Source organism: Cryptococcus neoformans, chromosome 1, assembly GCF_000091045.1.
Source record: "Cryptococcus neoformans var. neoformans JEC21 chromosome 1, complete sequence".
Classification (NCBI taxonomy): domain Eukaryota; kingdom Fungi; phylum Basidiomycota; class Tremellomycetes; order Tremellales; family Cryptococcaceae; genus Cryptococcus; species Cryptococcus deneoformans.
The window spans coordinates 1820413-1843347 of NC_006670.1; the positions used below are offsets into that span (position 1 = coordinate 1820413).

Genomic DNA, 22935 nt, shown 5'->3' on the forward strand with positions numbered 1-22935 from the left:
GACGGTAGGGGACCGGTCCGTCATCGCTCGTTCTCACCGAGTTCTGCATATTAGTTATTCTCCACATCGTAGAAGTCAGATCAGACTTCCACGAACAAAGAAAGAGACTTCAGATTTCAACACCCTACAGCCTTCATTGCCTGAAAGGATTTACAGCGGTAAATAGGTACTTAAGTCTCCTCCAAGAGGCCAGGTGGAAATACTCCGAATTGATTTCCCCGGAACGAACCTCTACTAAGGGGCACAACTAATCTCGGCAACATGGAGGGACGTTACAACCCGTTCGAAGACCCAGACACCATCCCAGTCTACCAAATTTTCCTACTGTTTATTACCTTCGTAGGCCCTCCTACATTTCTTTTCGTTCTCTTTGTCAGACGCACTGCAACGCGCCCACATTTACATCACACAGCGACTGTTCTTGTACTGGGTGACATTGGTCGAAGTCCCCGAATGATGTATCATTCGGAATCGCTAGCGAGACATAATTGGCGCACTTTTATGGTGGGGTATGCCGAGACGCCACCTACATCAGCTTTACTTGAAAATCCAATGGTACATCTTTTGGGTCTGAAAGAACCGCCCAAGATGGTGGGACTTTTGCCGTGGATTTTGAGAGCTCCAATCAGGATTATATATCAGGTATTCTCAGTCATTCACACCTGCATTTGGAGAGTTCCCTGCAATACAGAAATCCTCTTGGTACAGAATCCCCCTTCGATTCCTACACTGGCACTTGCACAGTTTATCTGTCTCGCCACCAAAACGAAATTGATCATTGATTGGCACAACACCGGGTATTCTATCCTTGGACTGAGGGTGGGAGAAGGTTCGAGACTTGTCAGAATTGCCAAATGGTAAGTCGGCCTAACATATAACTTCAATTGTGGACTGAGTCTTCTAGGTTTGAGTCAACATTTGGGCAAACAGCGTACGCACACCTCTTTGTGACCAAGGCTTTACAAGAATTTCTGATAAGAGAATGGGACCTAAAGTAGGTTTTTAAGCGTTATGTTGTCCCTAGGCCTCACTGATGCAATATGCAGGGGACGGACATCCGTTCTTCACGACAGACCGCCTACCCATTTCCACCGCACAGTGCCCATGATACAGCACGAACTTTTCTCGCGCCTTTTGCCTGAACTGAAGCCTTCCCTCCCTCCTTCACATCTTGATACCAATGATCCCACTCATACAGCCTTCACCGAAATTTCTTCTGAAGGTCTGGCCGTATTGAAACACACTAGACCGGCATTGATCATCTCTTCCACTTCATGGACAGCCGACGAAGATTTTTCGCTACTCATCACGGCTCTCGATCTGTACCAATCGGCTGTAGATTCTGGATCCGCTCTTCCCAAACTTGTTGTTCTTATTACAGGCAAGGGAGCCCTTCGCGCTCCGTTCGAAAATATTGTGAAATCCAGGGAAATTTCAAAATGGAAAGATATCACCGTGCGCTGTGTTTTTGTCCCTGCTCAAGAGTATCCTCCCCTTCTGGGCTGTGCCGATCTGGGTGTGAGTTTGCACACTAGTAGCTCGGGTAAGGACTTGCCCATGAAGGTGGTCGACATGTTCGGATGCGGTGTTCCCGTACTAGCCAAAGACTTCCAGTGTATCAGTGAATTGGTGAAAGACGGGGAAAACGGGAAAGTTTTCGGTACTGGGGAGGAGTTAGGCGAGCAAATGATAGTGAGTAGTACATTTCTATGCGATAGGCCGAAGGATCTGACACGGGAGTCAGGATATTCTTTCTTCATTCCCGTCCTCGGAGAAGCTAGACGATCTTAAAGGTTACTTTGATCGAATGAACACGCCGAGACGAAGAGCCACCTTGCCCACTGCTGACGTCGGAGAGGATGAATGGTCCAATTGGGATGATAACTGGGATAATGTGGTTTATAATGGGATTTTGAACAAGATCAGACGTTAAAATGCCTGTGTATGCTCGCGTTATTAGGATCAGGTTGGATGAATCTCTTGACAATGTATGATGGGTACATATCCAAAAATAACTTAATTATCCATACCAAGAACTTGCTCTGCTGCTTCGTCTGGGTGGAACAGCCTTCCGCTAAATTATACGAGTAACACTAACGAACATTTACTACGTGTACTGTTATAGACGTAATAAATCGCCATCACCCGAATTGTCTAATAATTGAGATCGGGACAACGGCGCATTATTAGCATTCTCCAGCCACCTTTTGGCGACTTTTATGACATCCATTTTTCTTCTCATTGATCACAGATAGCTTCAAAAAATACGAAGCCACACCATGTTCAAGTTCGATTTCCAGTTTGTGAGTCATGACATTTGATTGTTCAAAGTAGCCCTCGGCTCTAATTCAATGTGCATATCAGGAGGAGGTAGACGACGAGCAGGTCCAGATTCCGACCACAACCTTTGTCGCCTCGACACAATCATCTCAGGCGGATGCTGGGACTTCGGCTTCTGCGAAAAATGATCGGGGCGTTGATAGGAGCTGCCACCACCTGAGCTTAGATGAATTGGTCAGTGTCTTGTATCTGCGAAGCATGTCTGACCTAACGTTTCCGTAGATCAAGACATTACCTGACGCTATTTCCTATTCTCCTCTCTACCACCAAACCCTGTATACGCCGCTTTTACGCCGAGATTTGTTCGATGCAAGATTCCAGCTCATCAACAGAGAAACTGAAGACGAATCTAAAGAAAACGTGACCCCAGAAAATGAAGATGAAGATGACTATGTGGACGCCAAGACGGACTTGATACCTGGCCTTTATGAAGGAGGTTTAAAGACGTGGGAAGGTGGTGTAGATCTCATCGAAGTTTTGGCAAGGTCTTTGGCTGGAAACTCAACGGAAGAACAGAACAAAAACGTCGGTGAATGGGTAAAGGGCGGCAAAGTACTAGAAGTAAGTCTTCGTGGGCGAACGTTTTGCGCTTGGTACTAAGGTCTGTTCAGGTTGGCTGTGGCACTTCACTCCCTACAGCCTTTCTACTTCGTTCTCTTTTGTCCCTTCCCACTTCTTCTACTCCCTCAAAAACAATACTCCACCTTCAAGATTACAATCATCTTGTCCTCTCCCTTGTCAGCCTTCCCAATCTCATACTTGCTGCTCTCCCTTATCTCCCCCCTGAAGTGCTTCGTTTGGCAGATGAAGGTGACGAGCCAATAGAAACCGTTGTACCTGATCTGGAAGAACCGGGAAACCTCAGTTTGAATAAAGACCTTGTTGAGGCATTCCAGAAGCTTTTGGAAGAGAGAGGCATAGAGTTAAAATTCACCTATGGACACTGGGAAGGGTTGAGCAAAGAGTTGAAAGAAGAGAAGGATGGTTATGGACTGGTTTTGACCGCCGAAACAATCTATTCACAGGATAGTACACCAGCTTTGATCGATGTTCTGCGAGAGGCAGTCGGGAAATCTGGACCTATTGAGCACAAGGTGGATGTGGAACTCGAAAGCAGTTTAGAAGATCTGAGGGTCAAGGATGATTGGGCAAAGCGACCTTTGAGAGAGGTATCTAGCGGGCTTGTACTAGTCGCCGCCAAAGTAAGTCAAACACACGAGTATGCTCTTGTATTAGGCGTTAATATTGCACAGGTCCTTTATTTTGGAGTTGGTGGAGGTCTTCAGGCCTTCTTGCACGCCGCAGAGGCAAATGGCGCCTACCATTCTACTGTCAAGGAGTGGTCACAAGGTGTCGGGCGAAAGATAGTGCAAGTCGGATGGTAATCAGATGGAGTTGAATAGGATAGCCACATGGTACAATGCGTTACACTCAATACACCTTCACCTTTTCGAATAATGTAAGCATAATCGAAAGCAAACATTTCTCAGCCTATCGATGCAAATATAATATCGACAAAAGTATCCTACATAATCAAGAAAACACTCGTGGGACGCTATCAAGCTCTTCTAATCACCTTATCCGTAGCACGCTCAGACATCCCTTTCTCGATCCCTCTTCGTTGCGGCACCTGTCAGGTGCGCCGTTACACCCTCATTCCTAGCCCTCTCCCATTCCTCATCCTCCTCAGCATTAGGGATAACATAACCACTATTGCGCTCAACGTCTTCTCTGGCTCTTGAAGGAGCATGTCCTGTCAGATGAGCTGTGACCCCTTGAGACTGAGCGCGCTCCCAAGCTTCCTCTTCTTCCCTATTATCGACAATATCCCTCTCGCGCGAAGGTGTGGTGTAATCGGCCTGAGCCCATTCCGCATCGGGATGATAATCTGATTTGTCCCATCCGCGCGGAGGAGGTGGGTTATTTGCGTAGTTTGGAGGTCCAGGATAAGGTGGGACCATCCAGGCTTGCTGACCATCTGCAGGGGGAGGCGGGCGATATCCACCTGGACCGCTTTGAAGAGGGTAGGATTGGTTCTGACGGTTGTAGACTGGCTGACGCGTACGGACAGAAGATGGGTCAAGGAGCTGGTGATAATATGAAAAGTATGCCGAAGCGAATACAATCTGACAGTAAATTGGTCAGAAATGATCATCTAACTTTTAAACTTACAGAAAGGGCAAGAGTGACGAAAAGCCAGATAAATACTGCCCATGTACCCCTGTTCCATAAACTTGTACAGACTAGCAGGATGTCATTCCTCCAGTACTTGGTGATCACTAATGATGAGACTTACTGCTATTGGCCTCGCTTGTAGTGATGTTCCCAACGATACCCCCCACCTGCACATTTGGATCAGACAATCAATGATAACTTTGACGAAACCCGTGCTTACGTCGTTATATGCCTGTCTATCTTCATTGTACACACATTGCGCGATCAGATCAGACTAAATATCGTTACGATTAATTTAAACCCGTTATAACGTCAGGCATATCGCTCCTGCATACCTTGGTGGTGAAATGCGCAATGATTTCAATGACATTGACAGCTAAATTAACGATAAGCCCAATGGGGACTGCCACAATGAACAATCGTGCCAGAGAGAGGCTTTGCTATTCACATCATGAGCAAGGATAGTGAAGACTGGATGAAATGAACTTGCCAAAGCAGCCACGAGGATGACGAAAGCTTCAATCGCTGCAACTACTAGGTACAGGATTCCTGCTACGATATCGAAAACTTGCATTTTGAAAGTCTCTGCAGTTGATCGTTAGCATCTAAACGTCTGCAATGTGGGATGAAAGAACGCACCTTTGGCGTCATTTCTGTCCGTGATTGAGTCTACTCCCAGAGCCAAACCATAAATAAACCCAGCAAGTGATAGGAAGATGACAACAGGGCGCAGTGAGAAAGGATAAACTTTGCGAACAACGGCGGTATATCGAGGGGGCGGGCCTATATTGTCATCGTTATTCGCATTGGTATTTGGAGGCGGAGAGTTCGCGGCGTCGGATGGTGCGGGGACAGTGGGTTTAGTAGAGCCAGTGCGGAGGAACATTTTGATGAGGTGAAATGGTTATGATGAAGATGTCGAGGGAAGCACAGATTGATATGGGCGTGAGAAGAAAAGACAGATCGAGCGAAGTCGGTGTTATATGTGAGACGAGTCACAGAAGTTGAAAGGAGCAAAAATGGATGGGAAGGACAGAATAGCGGAAGGGTGTATTTGGCGGGCGGCGCAGTGGGAGAGACCAGTCAATGATAGGTGGGGGAAGAATTGTCGACAATCGTCAGTTCACGTCCGATGGCAGTGGCGGTGGCGACGGCGGACGGGTGCTCCAGGAGGACCTACCTGAGGGAGGGGGCGGCCTGGTGTTCATATTGGTCTGCTGTTCAACTGCTTTCTGTTCCAAGCAAGACAGGATGCCACGGGTACTGGTGGGAAAAGAGTACGAAGGAAAGCGCTGGCGGTCGTGAGTTGCAAGCTTTTGACGCTTTCAGTGAGATTCAGAAACCTTATACATCATCTTCCACATCGTGGCTGTGCCATTGAATTGTAAGTCCACAGTCCCGCTCCACCACGCAACTATGGGCTTCCAAGCTCAATGACTCCGCGATGCATCTAACTCTATCCTTATGGAGCTTCATTCTTGCATCCGCATGCATGTATGCAGGAGATCGCTTATGAGGGATGGCAAATCCAAAAAAGTCAGTCGCGTCGTCGCTCCTCGTCGAATGGTGCCGAACGCCGACTTCGGCATATCGACCCCACCCAGGGATGGAATAAATAGAAAGCGATGAACCGTCAGGTGTTTTCAAGTGTCTGTCTTTAGGGACCACTAATCAGACATGTCGATATCCAGAGCCAAATTATTACGCCAGGTCTACCCATTCAAACCCCCTTCTACATCTATCGATCACCTCGTCATTGGCGGCGGTGTCATAGGTCTCAGTGTAGCCGCTGCCCTCGTCAACAAGGGAGGAAAAGATAGGACAACATTTCTGGTAGAGCGCCACGGTCAAGTGAGCTCGTTTCTAACATTCCGTGCATAAATCCTGACCTTCAGTAAGCTTGGACAGGAAACGACGTGAGTTGATAAGCATCTGCGAGGGCTGATGAGTAGCGCGAGAAACTCAGAGGTCATTCACTCAGGCATCTAGTAAGTCGCTCCACAAAGGGTTACGGGGCAGAACTAAAAACGCGCAGCTATCCTTTAGGAAGTATAAAGTCAAGACTATGCATACAAGGGAGGGACATGCTCTACAGACGGTGTGAGCAATTCGACATTGGGCATAAACGTACTGGAAAAGTGCGTTTCGATCAAAGTACGAACTATAAACAAAACTAATCTTCATCATGGAAGATCGTTGTCGCCACATCCAACTCCCAAATACCCTATCTTCAAAAGCTTCAAGCACATTCCATCCACCCCTCATTCCTGACAACTCCCGGCGACCCTTCCTCTTCACGCATCGCTACTCGATTCCTTTGCGGTAACGAGGCTCGAGAGCTTGAGCCTGACCTTTCTCCAAGAGTATGTGGGGCCTTGCTCATTCCTTCGACAGGTATCGTGGATTCACAGGGTCTGGTAGACAGCTTGGAAAGAGAAGTTGAAGATCCTGATTACAATCCTTCGGCATCTCGAGAAGAAGATAGGGGAGAAGGTGTCATCGTACTCGGGACGAGAGTTGTTCGAATTGATCGAGAGGAGTCTGGCAGTGGATGGGTCATACAGATGGAGACTGGCTGGGAAGGTCTCGAGGAAGGAGAAAAGGGAGAGGTAGAGAGTGTCCGCGCGAATGTGGTGGTGAATGCCGCGGGACTTGGATCAGTCAGTCTGTGTGAGGGCGTTGTATCCAAAGCTGAGCTGGCAGAATTATGGCCTGTCAAGGGTAAGTATGCACTGCTATGGAATGAAGCTAAAATCAAGGCAATTATATGTCTTACAAGGGACCTGGCATTGGCAATGTCTCAAGACTGATTTACCCTTGTCCAAGCGTCAACGTCGACCACCTGGGTACTCATCTAGCAAGTACTCATAGCCTCCACTATTGTTGATTCAGGCTAATGTGTACCCAAGACGCTTGACCTCGACGGTAACATCAAATTCGGTCCTGATGTCCAAACGATTGGAACTTCTGCTGATGCCGCTCGGGACCCAGATTTTTGGCAGTCGCATCTCGCGCCCGCTTCTTCACCAGAGCGCATAGCAGCTTTTGCTCGCTCAGTCCAGGACTATCTTCCCACTATCGACCCCTCCTTACTTTCGCCCGACTATGCTGGCATTCGACCGAACATTGCACCGCCCGAAGCTGGGTTCTCAGACTTTCTCATTCGCCATGCGGAACAAAGGAAGGGTTTCATCGAGCTGTTGGGTTTCAATAGCCCGGGGTTGACTAGTAGTCTGGCAGTGGGCGAGGTGGTAGGGGAAATGGTAGGCAGACAAGTGTGGAACAAGAAGGATTAGATTGATATACGTTTGTGATAAGCGGTACCATTCGCGTCGATACAATCAGCACACGGTAACGCTCATACAGCGACAAACTCAGACTCTATGACTATGTAGAATCGATTACCATTTACTATGGTTTCCGGCACTTCCTATATATATCTTTTATTATAATGTCGCAATGGAACGCTATATGATGTGCACGTACTGCACTAGCACCGCCCAGTCCTCCCGTCCTAAAACAACGACGACGACAACAAGGGTAGCTTCTAATTCTGATCATCATGTCCGTTTATGCGATCGTGGGGATGTAAAACGTATCTTATTATACGTTGCAAGCAGGACAGGAGATCCTATGGCCTATGAAATAAAGACTTCGGGGGTCATGCCAATGGTGTACGAAGTAGTTGCCAGAAGCAGGCAGATTCTGCCCGTGGGCGATTCTTCAGTAGAGTAGTAAGAAACGCCGGCGTTGCGGACGTGAAATGCGCGCGGATCCTTTGCAAAGATGTCTTCCTTCAGCGCATACATCTTCGGTCTATTATACCCATCCTCCAAAGCTCTTCGGCCGTGGCTGGCCCTCTCCCCCTTAACGATACACAGCCATCGTAGCTACCACCACGTCCGACCCCTATTCTCTACCTTCCTCGCTCGCGTTCCCCTTCGTCTCGTCACGTCTTGCCGTCTCCGTGCACACATCCACCTTCAGTCTCTCTTCCACCATTAATTGAACTGGAATCAGCAAATTCGTATTTGGCTATCTATCACCAGTAAGTGTTTCCTAAGACAACAAGACATGCGTCGTCATAAATGCAGGACCGAGGACACACCCTTTGTCTTGAAGGGCGCTTTATTGATAAGCCTCCCTTGAACGAACTCTGTCTCTTTAGCCTCCTCCTTTCACCCTATATCCACCTTCGCCGTGTATTCATAGAGACTCGCGCCAGGAGGATACCGTACGAAAGTAGAGAGACAAAGGAATAGCCACCTTTATGCTTGACCTATTCTTAACGACTTACGAATACAAAGAACCAAAGAACTGACTCATAGTCACCTTCAGGCATTTCCGTCATAATCTTTATCGGACCGGATACCGCGTACTCCTGGATTGACTAGATTCATGCGCGATGCAGGGCACACCCAACACAATGGACTATAACGACTTGGATTCTGCAAACGGCCGTGGGCTCCCCACGGGAGGGCTGACATGGTCCAACGAAGGACCGGTCTTGCAGATGGAAGATGCAGTGGTAGAGACAGTGTATGTATTGTTTACGCTCTTGGTTATCATTGGACTGATGAGTTTGGTAGTGTTACGCATACAACCCGTACAACAACATCGTTCCAACCCATCACCCTCCCTCGAGTCCCTTCTCCAGAGCATCTCAAACTCCCAAATCACCTTCCTGGCGAAAAGTATCCTCTGGCGGACCAGCCCGCGCCCAGTGACATGCGTTTATTTACTATGACTCTTGGAGGAAGAAGAGTAATCGTTCAGGATGAAAATGCCTCTGGAGAGAGTGGAATAGAAATGTCTGGCCCTGGGTGGACAAGAACTCTGTTGAACGGCAGTATGACTGAGGCTGAAAATGGTGTCGACGTAGCAGACGAAAGCTTGACTTTTCTTCAAGCCCTTAACAGGTCAAAAGGCAAAGAGAAGAAGAGGGAATACGAAGAGCGAAGTGATGCTCCCGCATCCCCAGTAGCTAACGATATTTCTGCCAGGCGAAGTCCGCCTAGAAAGAAGATTAGAGGGCTGGATGAGATCAATATACCTACAGGTGTAAATCGAGCGTTATTATCACCATTGCCCTCCCCTGAACACGAGTCTATGTCTCTTTCCTCTATAGCCCCCACGGCTCAAGCACCGAATATGGGCTCCGGTGTTGAGCTTTCAGCTCTATTCTCTCTCCCGTCTCTTGTCTCCCATTTCGACACTCTACCTGATCGTCTGCAACAACACTTCCTCATGCACCTCCTTCGTCGCTCCCGTATGCCCACTTTACAACGCATATCGAACTTCGTATCCACGGCTCTTCGCCGGGATTTTATCACCCAACTTCCACACGAGGTCGCCATACAGATACTCAAATCAGTTGATGGCAAGAGTTTAGCCAGTGCCTCCAGGGTGTGCAAAAAATGGAAGAGAATCATTGATATGGAAAGAAGTGTATGGAAGGCGCGATTATTAGACGATAAACTCTGGAGTGGTTTCGGTACAGAAGAACAGGAGGAGAGTTTAGTTCTTGAGCGATACGAGGCGCTAGACCTACACGATCAGCTCGAGGGGAGACGTACTAGCTATCAAGCAGTATCCGGCGAGGATGAGCAAATGTTTTCGCCAACATTGGGTCATGATCTACCTGAAAGACCCACTCCTCTCAAACATGTGTACCGTCGTCGATATCAGGATCAAAAGAATTGGATACATACTCGACCAGAACATAGTTCATTTACTGGCCAGGGTACAAACGTCGTCACATGTCTTCAGTTTGATGAGGATAAGATTGTTTCTGCGTCGGATGATCATTCAATCAACATCTACAACACGAATGATGGTCAGCTTCGCAAGCGGCTTGATGGACATGAGGGCGGCGTGTGGACGCTTCAATATAAAGGTCACACCCTTGTCAGTGGTTCGACAGACCGGACAGTGAGGATATGGGACCTGGAAGATCTCCGAATGACCTATGTGTTCGCTGGCCACACCAGCACTGTTAGATGTCTGCAGATTGTTGAACCGGTGTGGGAGGAGGAGACACAATCCTATCAGCCACCTGTCCCTATGATTGTGACTGGATCCAGAGATGCAACGCTCCGTGTTTGGAAGCTGCCCCAGAAGGATGACCCTCTATATGACGGTATTGTGAGTTCATCGGCATATCTGTTTTTTAAACATCACTGATGAGAGGCAGGTGGAAGAGGAACAAACTGAGCTCATTGGGCCTGACGTAAACCCTTTCCACATGCACCTTCTTGAGGGCCATTCCCTTGCTGTTCGAGCAATTGCCACTCATGGCAGAATCTGTGTATCGGGCTCGTATGATATGAGCGTTAGAGTATGGGACATCGTGAAGGGGACCAGTCTTCATGTTCTTACGGGGCATGAAGATAAAGGTAAAAATCACACACTCGACAAGAGCATTACAGAAGTTGACAAAGCTTTAGTGTATAGCATCGTCTACGACCCTTATCGCAAGAGATGTGCCTCGGGCTCTTTGGACAGCACCGTCAAGGTTTGGGATATAGTCTCGGGTCAATGTCTTCACACTCTCCAAGGTCACACTTCTCTTGTGGGCCTCCTCGGTTTGTCCCCTAACTATCTCGTCTCTGCTGCTGCCGATTCCTCTCTCCGCATTTGGGACCCCAATACTTGCCAACTCAAGAACGTCCTTGCTTCTCACAGTGGCGCAATCACATGCTTTCAGCATGATGAGACAAAGGTCATCTCGGGCTCAGATGGAACCCTGAAGCTCTGGGACGTCAAAACAGGAACATTCGTTCGAGATCTGGTTGTGGGGATCAGCGCGGTGTGGCAGGTCTCTTTCAACAAAAACCTGCTGGTAGCTGCCTCAAATCGGAACGGCGCAACTGTTTTTGATGTCTTCAGATTTGGCCAGTCGAGTACACAAGATGTAGATGATCCCTCTCTTGACAATCTGCAGCCACCGAGATGGGAAAGGTGGGCCGCCGAGAAGAGAAGAAGGTTGGAAATGGAAGAGAAGAAAAAGAGGAAGAGCCGCAGTCGCAAAGCTCGTACTGAGTCAGCCTGGGATGACAGACTCGAAAAAGTAAGAGACCCAAGAATGGCATCCTGGAAAACTACTTTACCTTATGCCCCGACGGGACATCTTGGCTACTCTGTCGAAGGTGAAGAACCAGACGAACGTGTAGGCCTCCAACCTCCTCCGGCATTTGGTTTCAGGACTGGGTCTCATGCAGGATCTTCGAAAGGCAACTCGCCGTATCAGTTAAGTTCGGCCCAGTCAGGGTCAAACAACGTTGTGCGTCGGAGTCTTCACGATCTTTCGGGTAGTCCTACGCCGACTGGTGTGGCCCGGAGACGAGCCGGGCTAATGATCTCCAAGGTCCCTAGAGCAGAGGGATCAAATGGGGCTAGCGCCGCATTGCCGCCTGGCTCGGTTGTTGGTCCCCTGGATATTGGGGAGTCGAGCGCTAGTACAGCTGTGGTGGAAGACAATTATCAGGATGATGAGGGCGAGGAGGATGAAGAAATGGAGAATGCTGATGAGCATTCATATTGATGATATCACGAGGTCTTAAGCAATCTTCTATACGAATAATATACGAATACCGGCCCGGTTGTCTGTCTTAATTTGTAGAGTATGTTACATACAGTGTTATGGCGTTCTTCATTGTTTTTGTTCGCCTGAATGGAGATTCAACGGTCATCATTGATTGACGGACAACAGTTAGTATCGTTACTATTTCAGGTCAACATGATCGAAGGAAACTCGTGCTAAAGATCACGCACAAGGAGTATTCGTGCTGCATAGATATGTCATAAACATGTACAAGTGCTTCCGGTTTAGTGTCTCATTTCTCATTTTCGAAGTATGTCGAAATAATTATTATGATGGACAAAGACAAAAAAGGAATGGACAAAAAGATTTGTTTTGGAGGAGCTGAGGATCGAACTCAGTACCTCGTCAAGTCCTACTGTATTCGACAGTGCAAATGACGCGCTCTACCAAGTGAGCTACACCCCCGATCTGATGATAGACAGCTTTGTGTTTGCATTCATATATCAGTTCAATGAGGTTAACAAACACCAATGGCATTGCATACTCATGCATTTTTAGGCATATATTTCTTTTTTGTATTTGCCAGTGAAGTAAAATTGGGCAGAAAATTTGTCCCTTATTTGTGGAAAGGGCAAAAAAACCCGACTTGTAAGTGCCACACTTTCCCTTTTGGACCTTAAACGCCGGCTCAGCAGCGTCAGTCCTCTCGCGAGTGCTTCTTCGAAGTGCCATAACAAACCTGAGAACGTCGTTGTGCCCGACTCTACATCTACATATCCGGACAGAAGGTCGCTTCCGGGGAATATACACCATGGCAGGAAGAGATCCGAGAGACCGTGCTCCAAGAGTGCGCAACAGAGCACCCGCTGCCGTACAGGTCTGTGCATAATCCCAAGCGGGCTGCAAACATTGGCTAATTGTTGCTTGTAGATCACAGCGGAGCAGCTTTTGAGAGAGGCGCAAGAACGACAAGAACCTGCTATCCAGGCACCCAAACAGCGTGTTCAGGATTTGGAGGAGCTTTCAGAGTTTCAGGCGAGGAAAAGAACGGAGTTCGAGTCAAGGATCAGATACTCAAGGGACAGCATTCTCGGTTAGTACATCGCTATTGCGTCTGTGGTCGAAAGATGCTGACATGTGTTGAATTAGCATGGACCAAATATGCACAATGGGAAGCCAGCCAGAATGAGTATGAGCGATCAAGATCAGTGTTTGAGCGAGCGTTGGATGTTGATCCCAGATCAGTGGACCTCTGGGCAAGTATCCTTGCTCAGTGCCGACGTCGGACGTATGCTGACAATAAGTGCAGATTAAGTATACCGACATGGAGCTGAAAGCTCGAAACATCAACCACGCTAGGAATCTTTTTGACAGAGCTATCACCCTCCTTCCCCGTGTTGACGCAGTGAGTGTTATTAATTGGCTCTTCCCGCCGTCAATTGACAATGCGTAGCTTTGGTACAAATATGTCTATCTTGAAGAATTGCTTCTCAATGTTTCAGGTGCTCGTCAAATCTTTGAGAGGTGGATGCAATGGGAACCCAACGACAAAGCTTGGCAGAGTTACATCAAGCTCGAAGAACGTTATAATGAGCTGGATCGGGCTTCCGCCATTTACGAGCGCTGGATTGCTTGCCGCCCGATTCCCAAGAACTGGGTGACATGGGCCAAGTTTGAAGAGGACAGGGGTCAGCCGGACAAGGCTCGGGAGGTTTTCCAGACAGCTTTAGAGTTCTTCGGTGATGAAGAGGAGCAGGTGGAAAAAGCCCAATCGGTATTTGCTGCGTTCGCAAGGATGGAGACTAGATTGAAGGAATTTGAAAGGGCGAGAGTGATTTACAAATTTGCCTTAGCAAGATTGCCTAGATCAAAATCTGCTAGCTGTAAGTCCTCACCGTGACGTTTTCCGCAATGCTGACTAGTTCGTAGTATATGCCCAGTATACCAAATTCGAGAAGCAACGTGAGTTGGTGAACTTGTAGCAACAATTATACTAATCCCGATTAAGATGGTGACCGTGCTGGTGTTGAGCTCACTGTTCTTGGCAAACGGCGCATTCAGTACGAGGAAGAATTGGCCTATGATCCTACGAATTATGATGCGTGGTTTTCTCTTGCCAGGTTAGAGGAAGATGCCTATCGCGCGGACAGAGAAGATGGTGAAGATGTTGAGCCAATGCGAGTTCGGGAAGTGTACGAGAGAGCTGTGGCCAATGTCCCTCCTGCGCTGGAAAAAAGATATTGGAGAAGATACATTTATCGTATGTGAAGTCTCGTTTCATGCTGCTCCGCTAATGTTCGTAGTGTGGTTGCAATATGCTGCATTTGAGGAGATTGACACCAAGGACTACGACAGGGCGCGGGATGTCTATAAAGCAGCTGTTAAACTTGTGCCACATAAAACGTTCACTTTTGCTAAGGTAAGCTGCGTCTGCTCTGGGCAAACGAAAGAATACTTATAACATCTTCAGCTCTGGCTGGCTTACGCTTACTTTGAAATTCGTCGACTTGACGTCTCTGCGGCCCGTAAAGTTCTTGGTGCTGGTATCGGCATGTGCCCCAAACCGAAGCTCTTTACTGGTTATATCGAACTGGAGATGCGGCTGCGAGAGTTTGATAGGGTTCGAACATTGTACGAGAAGTTCTTGACTGTGAGTTGTCTTCACTGTGTAAGCATGTGACTGGAAGCTAACATCTACGTAGTATGACCCCTCCCTCAGTTCTGCCTGGATCCAATGGACTCAAGTTGAATCTGCCGTCGAAGATTTCGAACGTGTTCGAGCAATTTTCGAACTCGCCGTGCAACAATCTCTGGATATGCCCGAGATCGTCTGGAAAGCGTACATTGACTTCGAAGCCGGCGAGGGCGAGCGCGAACGTGCGCGTAATTTGTACGAACGCTTGCTCGAACGTACTTCTCACGTCAAAGTCTGGATTTCATACGCACTCATGGAGATCGCGACGCTTGGTGGGGGAGAGGATGAAGATGGCAATGAGATTGAAGGCGAGGCTGGGGACGCTGATTTGGCGAGGCAAGTGTTCGAAAGAGGTTATAAGGACTTGCGAGCGAAGGGTGAAAAGGAAGATAGAGCCGTGTTACTCGAATCTTGGAAGAGTTTCGAGCAGGAGCATGGCGACGAGGAGACGTTGGCCAAGGTAGAGGATATGTTGCCCACAACTCGAAAGAGGTGGAGGAAGGCAGAGGACGGGAGTGGAGAGTTGGAAGAATACTGGGACTTGGTATTCCCCGACGATGAAAGGGAAGCGAACCCGACTAGTTTCAAATTCTTCCAGGCTGCCCAAGCTTGGGCTCAACAGCGTGCTGGGCAGGGAGAAGAAGGCGGTTTATCCTACGATTTGCCGTCAGATTCAGAGGACGAAAACGAGGACGGAGACGAGGACGGGGACGGTAGGGAAGAAGAGGGAATGGACCAGGATTAGACCTTGCGTTGTTCTTTATAGTCAGATATCATAACATGCATTACAATGGATCATAATGGTCTTTGAGTATATTTGTAGATTTCACGCTCTCCAAACTTGAAAATATCCCGGTACAAAGGTACGTGACCATCGACACAGTTCCACAACTCGCTCTCCGTCATCCTCCATACGTCTGTGCACTTCAAATACCATATTTGCACTGCCTATTTGCTCGATCTGCCCCATCTTCTCTGCTAGACTGTGGAGATATTGTGCAACAGCTCCTCGGCTCGAGACTGAGGCAGAAGGCAATGTGAAATTGACGTGCAAGATCCTGAGAGAAGAAGGGGAAAGTGCAGGGATTGATAGCATGATGGACGGATGTGTGGCGGTGATGTAGAGCTCTTCTAAGTTAGGCAGCGACTCTAGGATAGCCGACAAAGTCTCTGGTGAGGTTATCACAAGATTTATAAGTGATAGCTTGCTGAGGTTCCCGGGAAGCTGACCCTGAAATGTAATCCAAGTCTCGAATGGCAGTAATGGTTTTGACCCCGAAATGGTCAGGTGTAAAGCTGACAATGAAGGGCAATGGGGTAGAGCAGGAAGATCGAAGGGCGAGAGAGCATGAGCAGCAGAAGCAGATTCCCGATGGGGTATAGTTATCGATAAGGAAAAAGTGTGTAACTGTGGGAGCGGTGGTGAAGACGTCAGGTCTAACAGATTGGAATGTGGGAGTGCATCTAGAGATAGCTCTTGAATGCCGGGTCCAATTCTATCCAACAGCGAGAAGATACCCTCCCTGGTGACATGAGTACATCCCCAGAATGTCAAACGTCGGAGATTTCTGAGTCGAGGAGCCATTACTTTGAGTATAGTGTCGTCTATCAACGAAGAGCTCTATGTATCTTGTTTAGCAGCCCCTTGACATCGAAAAGATGATGTATACCCACTTGACAAATGATATCTAGTCCCTTGAGTCCTCCTTGCTCTCGTTCATCAAGAGCTGTCACTAAATCTACTAGCTTGCTCTTCATATGGGGATCTGGCATCATAATCCGCAAGTCCTCTAAAGAGCAAAATGTGCCCAAGAGCGATGGATCATAATATCTATAAGAATGACCCGATATCTCAAACGATCGAAGGCGTGGTAAGCGAGAGATGGTCTCAAGCAGAGTAGGATTGAGAGATTTATCTCGCTACCAGATATTTGATTAGTTTTACTGACAGCTGCAAGACTGGCCCAAAAGGACGAACCGTCCATACCAGCGACTCAAGATTACACATGTTGGACATGGCCAATTGGACGTGATCATCTAGGTCTGACCTCTCTTCGCCACGAGTAGCAAGTGGGAAGAACCTTACATCTATTTTGGATGATCAGGCGATAGGCCAATTTGAATATTAGGTTAACCTACCTAGTCGACGGATGAGACGGCACAGCTCTGGCCGCCGATGCAGAGTCTCGAACAAACGAACCAGCTATTTCCGTCAGCACAGGTTTCACGACGATCGTTATGGATATTATTATTGATAGCTTACTTTGACATGCGGTCCATCCTCCCCTGTAATAACCTATGTTAACCCCTGGACCACCAAAGTTATTAAACCCAGCACTCACAAGGTCTCACCCAGACATGTCCGTACAGCCTCTTTCTTCCAATCCTACACCATTCCTTGGAGACCCTACATAGATTTGCCCAATCTGAAGGCTTATGAAAGTTTTCCAGTACTAGTGGTACGAGTTCCTCATATCTGAAGAGCATTGACAGGGGTGATGGACTATAAGATTCCTCGGAAATACCCATCGGTAAGGGGTATATTTTTGGCTGTCTAGGTGGGCTTGGAGGTGGAGGCGTATGAGGTTCATGGAATTGGGGCATTTTTGAAGGGCCACTCCACTGGACGGCCCGCATGAACATCTTGTCTAGCAGTAGAGGCTTTCTGGGAGGTCCATCATCGACACGGATGGCTCGCAGTTGAGCGTCTATAGCATGCAAGTCTGATTCGTCCATTGTGAAATAGACGAGCGCCGGGCATGGATGTGAAGGTATCGGTTCGGGCCTTGTGCCAACACACTCTTCATCTCTGAGATATGACAAAATAGTTCGTTATACGTAAATGTGCTGCTGCGACGGATGCGATGGTGCACACCTCGAGCGATGTAATATCGGATATCGCCGAGTCCAGTCACCTGACTTGTTCAATCAGACGAGCAGCGTGAATGACGATGGGCGAGTTGCGTGAGTGTCCGAATGACACGAGAACTCCGTGAGTAGCATTTTATACCCATCTACTACCCATACGCACTTAATACACTCCGGGAAATACATCACCATGGGGAGCCATAACCCTATCACATCCCCCAAGCTGGACTACCCTCAGAGGACCACCGAGGCTAGTAAGTAGTCGTCGATCCTCGACTATGTTACAAAGCGTTCGCATCCGCAGCAGGCCAGTTGCAGCCAATTGGATGCGAAAAGTGAACCAGAGCTCTTCCTTGATTGATATCTCCAAGGAGATTCGTTGTTCATATGATAGTACATTAGCTTTCGTATCAATCTCAATTCCTGCGCGGGACTTCGCAACTTCGGAGAATGCGAAGGGTCTGATCGGTGGAAGCTGTTTGCAAAGACCATCGAGCGTGAGACAATAGTCGAGGCTGATGTATCACAGAGTACAAGCACCTGGGGTCCATTCGCGGTCGTCTTGATCAATTTGTCGTATGTTGTTTATATTGTCTGAGTGGTTACGGGCAATGATCTGACCTGCCGCCTGCCATGTCAGGGGGGGCACTACGCAAGCTATAACCTCTCCTCTCTTTTGTATGCTCACCGCTTAGACGACTCACAACATGTCAAGCTCGAAGTATGGTCAGCCCCCGGTCTCACCAAGCCCACTTTTGAAGAAGCCAAACGCCAAACTTTCAAATCCACTAAGAAGGGCGAATCCTTCGGGCCAAGCTGGACGAATCATTGGTTCAAAGTTACTCTTCACATCCCCAAGGAGTGGTCAGATTACGAGAAGGTCCAATTTGAATTTGACTGTTCTGGTGAAGCCATGATATTCACCACAGACGGTGATCCCATTCATGGCCTGACGGGCGGGTTTGGGGACGACCGACGTGTTGAATTTATCATCCCTCAATCTGCTCGGAATGCTGGAGTCGCCCATTATTATATCGAGGCGAGCTGTAACGGCATGTTCGGTATCAATAACATGGAACCCCCTGACCCTAATAGGTACTATCAGTTGAATTCCGCTGATTTGGTAGTCCCCAACGAAGAAGCATGGAAGTTGATGTGGGATTTCAACGCAATCCACCAAGTGTACAATACCCTCCCAGGTGATTCGGCACTCGCCAAAAAGGCGCAATGGGTGGCCAATGAGATAATGAATGTGTTCGAGACGGGAAGCCTGGAGAGTGTGGCCAGGGGGCGAGAAGTGGCACAAATTGTCCTCGGTAAAGATTGGGAGAAGAATATTCAAGAGGAGAGTGAGAACGCTGGGATGGAGAAGGGCGTACTCTGGGGCATTGGACATTGGTACATTGCTCGAGATAAACAAAACAGTCCGTGGCTGACTGGTACTTAGCCATATCGACACTGCCTGGCTCTGGCCCTTCCATGTGACCCAGCAGAAATCTGCTCGATCTTGGTCAACTCAGTGCGACCTTATAGACCGTTATCCCGAACATCGTTTCTCCGCTACCCAAGCTCAACAATTCAAATGGGTCGAACAACTTTATCCCTTGCTTTTCGCTAGGATCAAGGAAAAGGTATCTGAGGGCAATTTTCAACCTCTTGGAGCGACGTGGGTTGAGATGGATACGAACCTACCCTCAGGTGAAGCTTTAATAAGGCAGTTCCTGTATGGGCAGAGATATTATGAGAGCAGGTTCGGCTTTAGGTCTGATACGTTCGTTTTACCTGACACTTGTGAGTCTTGAACCTTACAGCCGGCCTTCCGATCAACGTACATCTAATATTACATGCAGTTGGTTACTCCAGTCAACTTCCTCAAATCTCTCGACAAGCAGGAGCCAAAAATTTCTTCACGCAGAAGCTGTCATGGAATTCTATCAACAAGTTCCCGCACAGTACATTCAACTGGGTAGGATTGGATGGATCTCAGGTTTTGACGCACATGACTCCTGTGGACAACTACAACTCTCAGTAAGATCGATATCCTTCAGATTTGCTTGCTGCATAAGCTAACATTCAAAGGTGTAATATCGACGACATCCGACGAGGAGTTACTGGTCATAAAAATCTCGATGTCACCTGTGAGCTGACCCTTGGTCGAGGAAAATGTATACACACTAACCTCTCATAATAGCTGAAGCTCTCCTCTTGTTTGGCAACGGTGACGGTGGCGGCGGCCCTACTCCTCCCATGCTGGAGAAACTCCGTCGAGCTCGAGCTATCGGTCAGCACCCTGATGCAGGAGGTCAACTGCCGCTTGTCAAGATGGGCGGAAGCTTCTCCGAGTTTTTTGATAGCGTTAGGAAGGAAACAGAGAATGGGATCAGACTGCCTTACTGGAGGGGCGAGCTGTACTTCGAACTACATAGAGGAACGTATACTACGCATGCCTCAATTAAAAAGGGTAACAGGAAGAGTGAAATTCTTATGAGGCAGGCAGAGTATGCTGCGACCATAGCCAGCCTTGTTGATACTGATTACGAGTATCCCAAAGAGGTAGGATTCAATCACATATCAGTGATCACCGGCTAATAACGTTAAAATTTAGCGCTTCGATGTTGCTTGGGAAGATCTGTTACTTTGTCAGTTCCACGATGTTTTGCCTGGAAGTGGTATCGCTATGGTATGTTGTTGTTTTTTTCTATGAACGCATCGGAACGCTGACTCCCTGAAGATCTACGAAGATGCTGAAAAGAAATACGCCGCGCTCCATTCTTCAATCACCAGTATTTTGAATGAGGCAAACTCCATCCTCTTTAAGCAATCAACTCCATTAGTCCCTTCTTCTCCTACAGAAGTCCAAGGCCAGGTATTCGCCATAAACACAATTCCCAATTATTCTCGTCGGGAAATAGTTGAAGTGCATCTAGGAAAAGGGGCAACCAGCCTTCGACAAGTGTCTGCGCAGGTCACAGATGACGGAAAGAAAGGATGGTTGTTAATGAGCACGGAAGACGATGGAGGAATGGTTGCGCTACCTAAGGGGGTTTACGCCTCGCCACGGGTGGCGAGTAAGTCACCTTTTTTGTTCACGAACATCAAGGAGCTCATGTACGGCGTAGTCGTCCTGGAGAAAGATGATGTAGCCGTGATGTCGAACGACAATATCTCTTTGCAAATCAAAGGCGGGAGAATTACCAGTGTCTATGACAAAGCTTTGGAGTAAATCGACTTGATTTTCTTAATTGGGGGGTTGATGCTTATCAAAAAATGACAGGAGAGAGCTTGTCGCTCCCGGACAGACAGGCGGCTTGGTCATCATGGAAGACCATCCCAACTTTTGGGAGTAAGTATGACGATCGTCAGAACTAAGAAAAACGCTTACCAATATCTGGTTGCTATGTAGCGCATGGTATGTTTCAGTGTGGACGTGCTTTTCTAACTTGGCTTGATGCTGATTTCCATGCAGGGATGTTGATGAATTTCATTTGGAGAAACAAAAGCATCTCAAATTTGGCCCATTGCGTGTCAAAGAGAACGGTCCACTAAGGGGCATCATTAGCACCACCTGCCGAGTAGGGAAAAGTCTTATCCAAATCGACGTGAGTATCGTACGATTGCAGAGATTTAGCAAAGCTTATCCTTCCAAAGATCATTATGGATGCCATTGCGGCTTCTGTAAAGCCCGGCGCCCGTAGCATAATACGATTCGACACTGTTGTGTAAGTCTCACTCAGCCTTATTTTGTCCAGTGAATGTTGCCTAATCGTTTAATAGTGACTGGAAAGAGAAACATCAATTCCTGAAGTGTAAGCATAAGCTGTCGTCGCTCAGATGTTGTTACCTGGATCTGCGCTAATGTGACCAATAAGTCGAGCTTCCCCTTGATATCTACTCTGACTTTGCCACCTATGATACGCAATTCGGAACTGTTGCTCGGCCCACTCACAGGAACACCAGCTGGGATGCTGCCAAGTGAGTCGGCATTGAATTGCTAAAGAACCCCCACTGATCTTTCGTTCAGGTTCGAGGTCTGCGCGCACAAGTTTGCTGACTTATCCGAGGTAAGCCTTTCAATCTCGCTTTGACATACAAGTCATACCTGACGACATCGTAGTATGGATATGGCGTCGCAATCCTCAACGACTGCAAATATGGCTAGTAAGTACTTTCAACCTTACTTTCGGTGTAAAAATACTGTGACTAACCTTTCCATAGCGCCACGCAGGGTAATGTCATGCGTCTTTCGCTTTTACGAGCCCCTACCCAGCCAGACGCAGATTGCGATATTGGAACGCATTCGTTTTCATTTGCCATTTATCCTCATAGTGGTACTTTCATTGAAAGTGATGTGGCCCAAGTCGCCTATGCCTTCAATTCACCATTGTCCGGTGAGCCATCATTTCTGTCAAGCAACCGAAACATTCTCGCTGACAACATTTCCAACAACTGTAGTGTGTTGTGCTCCGAAAAACTTTTTGACAAACGTTTCACCATTAGCTAGATCATCTCCCTTTACACTTGAAGGAGCAGACAATGTCATGCTGGAGACCATTAAACGAGGCGAGGACGATCAATTGTCTGGAGATAAGACCAAGACCATCATTTTGAGGGTATACGAGCATCTCGGTGGCCATGCTAAAGTCAAGCTCAACGTGTGAGTCTCAAGTGGCATTTCACTTTCGAGTTGTGTTAACGCTACTTTCAATTCGGGGTAGAAGGCATCTGGCTGTGGTGAAGGCTGAGCTTGTCAACATCCTGGAAGATCATCTTGAAACTCTTCGTCTCTACCCGCTGGACGACAAAGAAAAAGCACTGTCAGACCTCGGGAATGAAGAGAATCCTCATTCCGGCGACAACGTTTACGTCCAGCTGAACTTGAGAGGATACGAGGTGCAGACTGTAAGACTGACGGTAAAGGGTAAGAAAAGTAAGGCAGAGTCGGAAGGATGGATAAAGTTGTAAAAAGGTTTTGCAGTTGCCCAAGTGTAGGTTTTGTAAAGGACGAAGAATATCGAACGAATTAGGCAATTGTCTAATTTGAAGGAAGTGAAATGAATAATGTGTGAAATTGAGCCGCCTCACCACTCTGATTTTTATCATGGTCGTTTATCCAGTGGTAGAACTGGGATAAAGATAGCGAGGGGGAAGCAGACATGGACCGAAGGCAGTTTCTCATACAAAATCCTTATATTTGCATCAAATAATAATAAACGATCCCAAAAAACTGAATACCATGTATGAAGAAAGTGTTATTATTGATTATCAACTGCTTTATGGGATGTACCCCGGGTAATCCCTTATTAATGACCCACTC

The 22935-nt window shown here is 47.7% G+C and overlaps 8 protein-coding genes and 1 non-coding gene across 9 annotated transcripts; 6 read left to right on the forward strand and 3 right to left on the reverse strand.

Annotated features, from left to right (window-relative positions):
- The first annotated feature begins 72 nt into the window (after positions 1-72).
- CNA06670 (beta-1,4-mannosyltransferase, putative) lies at positions 73-1993 on the forward strand. The gene is made up of 4 exons (XM_567006.2): positions 73-857; positions 905-994; positions 1047-1692; positions 1745-1993. Exons 1-4 carry the CDS (start codon positions 262-264, stop codon positions 1931-1933), a joined length of 1521 nt encoding a protein of 506 aa, XP_567006.1. The 5' UTR covers positions 73-261; the 3' UTR covers positions 1934-1993.
- Positions 1994-2248: 255 nt separating this feature from the next.
- CNA06680 (conserved hypothetical protein) lies at positions 2249-3836 on the forward strand. The gene is made up of 5 exons (XM_567007.1): positions 2249-2303; positions 2365-2514; positions 2563-2901; positions 2952-3542; positions 3594-3836. The coding sequence occupies exons 1-5, from the start codon at positions 2280-2282 to the stop codon at positions 3723-3725; spliced, it is 1236 nt and encodes a 411-aa protein (XP_567007.1). The 5' UTR covers positions 2249-2279; the 3' UTR covers positions 3726-3836.
- On the reverse strand, positions 3764-5841 carry CNA06690 (hypothetical protein). Its single transcript, XM_567008.2, has 8 exons — positions 5696-5841; positions 5155-5298; positions 5006-5100; positions 4851-4955; positions 4736-4789; positions 4637-4682; positions 4513-4583; positions 3764-4466 (listed from the first exon to the last, which is right to left on the reverse strand). The coding sequence occupies exons 1-8, from the start codon at positions 5721-5723 to the stop codon at positions 3933-3935; spliced, it is 1077 nt and encodes a 358-aa protein (XP_567008.1). The 5' UTR covers positions 5724-5841; the 3' UTR covers positions 3764-3932.
- Positions 5842-6148: 307 nt separating this feature from the next.
- On the forward strand, positions 6149-7996 carry CNA06700 (conserved hypothetical protein). Its single transcript, XM_566903.2, has 7 exons — positions 6149-6366; positions 6415-6431; positions 6468-6503; positions 6551-6653; positions 6708-7236; positions 7275-7372; positions 7425-7996. The coding sequence occupies exons 1-7, from the start codon at positions 6193-6195 to the stop codon at positions 7809-7811; spliced, it is 1344 nt and encodes a 447-aa protein (XP_566903.1). The 5' UTR covers positions 6149-6192; the 3' UTR covers positions 7812-7996.
- A 329-nt stretch (positions 7997-8325) lies between these two features.
- Positions 8326-12278, forward strand: CNA06710 (ubiquitin-protein ligase, putative). Its single transcript, XM_024656357.1, has 5 exons — positions 8326-8563; positions 8854-9054; positions 9105-10659; positions 10709-10910; positions 10962-12278. The coding sequence occupies exons 2-5, from the start codon at positions 8921-8923 to the stop codon at positions 12056-12058; spliced, it is 2988 nt and encodes a 995-aa protein (XP_024511951.1). The 5' UTR covers positions 8326-8563; positions 8854-8920; the 3' UTR covers positions 12059-12278.
- A 153-nt stretch (positions 12279-12431) lies between these two features.
- On the reverse strand, positions 12432-12523 carry CNA06720. The gene has a single exon. It is a non-coding gene; the product is annotated as a tRNA-Ala (tRNA).
- Positions 12524-12799: 276 nt separating this feature from the next.
- On the forward strand, positions 12800-15548 carry CNA06730 (RNA splicing-related protein, putative). Its single transcript, XM_566905.2, has 10 exons — positions 12800-12935; positions 12989-13151; positions 13208-13314; positions 13368-13463; positions 13512-13941; positions 13988-14020; positions 14067-14318; positions 14362-14477; positions 14529-14708; positions 14761-15548. Exons 1-10 carry the CDS (start codon positions 12870-12872, stop codon positions 15496-15498), a joined length of 2181 nt encoding a protein of 726 aa, XP_566905.1. The 5' UTR covers positions 12800-12869; the 3' UTR covers positions 15499-15548.
- CNA06740 (hypothetical protein) lies at positions 15519-17552 on the reverse strand. The gene is made up of 6 exons (XM_567220.2): positions 17096-17552; positions 17017-17039; positions 16893-16956; positions 16732-16841; positions 16428-16673; positions 15519-16374 (listed from the first exon to the last, which is right to left on the reverse strand). Exons 1-6 carry the CDS (start codon positions 17487-17489, stop codon positions 15580-15582), a joined length of 1632 nt encoding a protein of 543 aa, XP_567220.1. The 5' UTR covers positions 17490-17552; the 3' UTR covers positions 15519-15579.
- A 189-nt stretch (positions 17553-17741) lies between these two features.
- On the forward strand, positions 17742-22781 carry CNA06750 (alpha-mannosidase, putative). Its single transcript, XM_566906.2, has 21 exons — positions 17742-17875; positions 18151-18197; positions 18262-19019; positions 19069-19412; positions 19472-19649; positions 19701-19759; positions 19813-20174; positions 20227-20301; positions 20353-20689; positions 20741-20840; positions 20896-20964; positions 21025-21030; positions 21088-21220; positions 21270-21340; positions 21396-21427; positions 21491-21593; positions 21643-21682; positions 21736-21779; positions 21837-22009; positions 22074-22275; positions 22337-22781. Exons 1-21 carry the CDS (start codon positions 17812-17814, stop codon positions 22581-22583), a joined length of 3444 nt encoding a protein of 1147 aa, XP_566906.1. The 5' UTR covers positions 17742-17811; the 3' UTR covers positions 22584-22781.
- Positions 22782-22935: the final 154 nt, after the last annotated feature.

What these genes read in the sequence shown, in the direction of transcription:
- CNA06670 (XM_567006.2), top strand. Translation starts at nt 262, where the DNA reads ATGGAGGGACGTTACAACCCGTTCGAAGACCCAGACACCATCCCAGTC. An exon ending in CTTGTCAGAATTGCCAAATG is followed by an intron (nt 858 to 904) that starts GTAAGTCGGCCT and finishes TGAGTCTTCTAG; the next exon opens with GTTTGAGTCAACATTTGGGC. An exon ending in AGTTAGGCGAGCAAATGATA is followed by an intron (nt 1,693 to 1,744) that starts GTGAGTAGTACA and finishes CACGGGAGTCAG; the next exon opens with GATATTCTTTCTTCATTCCC.
- CNA06680 (XM_567007.1), top strand. Translation starts at nt 2,280, where the DNA reads ATGTTCAAGTTCGATTTCCAGTTT. An exon ending in TCAAGTTCGATTTCCAGTTT is followed by an intron (nt 2,304 to 2,364) that starts GTGAGTCATGAC and finishes TGTGCATATCAG; the next exon opens with GAGGAGGTAGACGACGAGCA. An exon ending in ACCTGAGCTTAGATGAATTG is followed by an intron (nt 2,515 to 2,562) that starts GTCAGTGTCTTG and finishes ACGTTTCCGTAG; the next exon opens with ATCAAGACATTACCTGACGC.
- CNA06690 (XM_567008.2), bottom strand. Translation starts at nt 5,723, where the DNA reads ATGAACACCAGGCCGCCCCCTCCCTCAG. An exon ending in TCATCCTCGTGGCTGCTTTG is followed by an intron (nt 4,956 to 5,005) that starts GCAAGTTCATTT and finishes TGATGTGAATAG; the next exon opens with CAAAGCCTCTCTCTGGCACG. An exon ending in TCGTCACTCTTGCCCTTTCT is followed by an intron (nt 4,467 to 4,512) that starts GTAAGTTTAAAA and finishes ATTTACTGTCAG; the next exon opens with ATTGTATTCGCTTCGGCATA.
- CNA06700 (XM_566903.2), top strand. Translation starts at nt 6,193, where the DNA reads ATGTCGATATCCAGAGCCAAATTATTACGCCAGGTCTACCCATTCAAA. An exon ending in GTCATTCACTCAGGCATCTA is followed by an intron (nt 6,504 to 6,550) that starts GTAAGTCGCTCC and finishes AAAAACGCGCAG; the next exon opens with CTATCCTTTAGGAAGTATAA. An exon ending in ACCACCTGGGTACTCATCTA is followed by an intron (nt 7,373 to 7,424) that starts GCAAGTACTCAT and finishes TGTGTACCCAAG; the next exon opens with ACGCTTGACCTCGACGGTAA.
- CNA06710 (XM_024656357.1), top strand. Translation starts at nt 8,921, where the DNA reads ATGCAGGGCACACCCAACACAATGGACTATAACGACTTGGATTCTGCA. An exon ending in ACCCTCTATATGACGGTATT is followed by an intron (nt 10,660 to 10,708) that starts GTGAGTTCATCG and finishes GATGAGAGGCAG; the next exon opens with GTGGAAGAGGAACAAACTGA. An exon ending in TACGGGGCATGAAGATAAAG is followed by an intron (nt 10,911 to 10,961) that starts GTAAAAATCACA and finishes ACAAAGCTTTAG; the next exon opens with TGTATAGCATCGTCTACGAC.
- CNA06730 (XM_566905.2), top strand. Translation starts at nt 12,870, where the DNA reads ATGGCAGGAAGAGATCCGAGAGACCGTGCTCCAAGAGTGCGCAACAGA. An exon ending in CCAGATCAGTGGACCTCTGG is followed by an intron (nt 13,315 to 13,367) that starts GCAAGTATCCTT and finishes CAATAAGTGCAG; the next exon opens with ATTAAGTATACCGACATGGA. An exon ending in TCCTTCCCCGTGTTGACGCA is followed by an intron (nt 13,464 to 13,511) that starts GTGAGTGTTATT and finishes GACAATGCGTAG; the next exon opens with CTTTGGTACAAATATGTCTA.
- CNA06740 (XM_567220.2), bottom strand. Translation starts at nt 17,489, where the DNA reads ATGGACGAATCAGACTTGCATGCTATAGACGCTCAACTGCGAGCCATC. An exon ending in TTGAGTCGCTGGTATGGACG is followed by an intron (nt 16,674 to 16,731) that starts GTTCGTCCTTTT and finishes AATATCTGGTAG; the next exon opens with CGAGATAAATCTCTCAATCC. An exon ending in GACTAGATATCATTTGTCAA is followed by an intron (nt 16,375 to 16,427) that starts GTGGGTATACAT and finishes CAAGATACATAG; the next exon opens with AGCTCTTCGTTGATAGACGA.
- CNA06750 (XM_566906.2), top strand. Translation starts at nt 17,812, where the DNA reads ATGGGGAGCCATAACCCTATCACATCCCCCAAGCTGGACTACCCTCAG. An exon ending in GTTCGTTTTACCTGACACTT is followed by an intron (nt 19,413 to 19,471) that starts GTGAGTCTTGAA and finishes TATTACATGCAG; the next exon opens with TTGGTTACTCCAGTCAACTT. An exon ending in CGCCTCGCCACGGGTGGCGA is followed by an intron (nt 20,690 to 20,740) that starts GTAAGTCACCTT and finishes TGTACGGCGTAG; the next exon opens with TCGTCCTGGAGAAAGATGAT.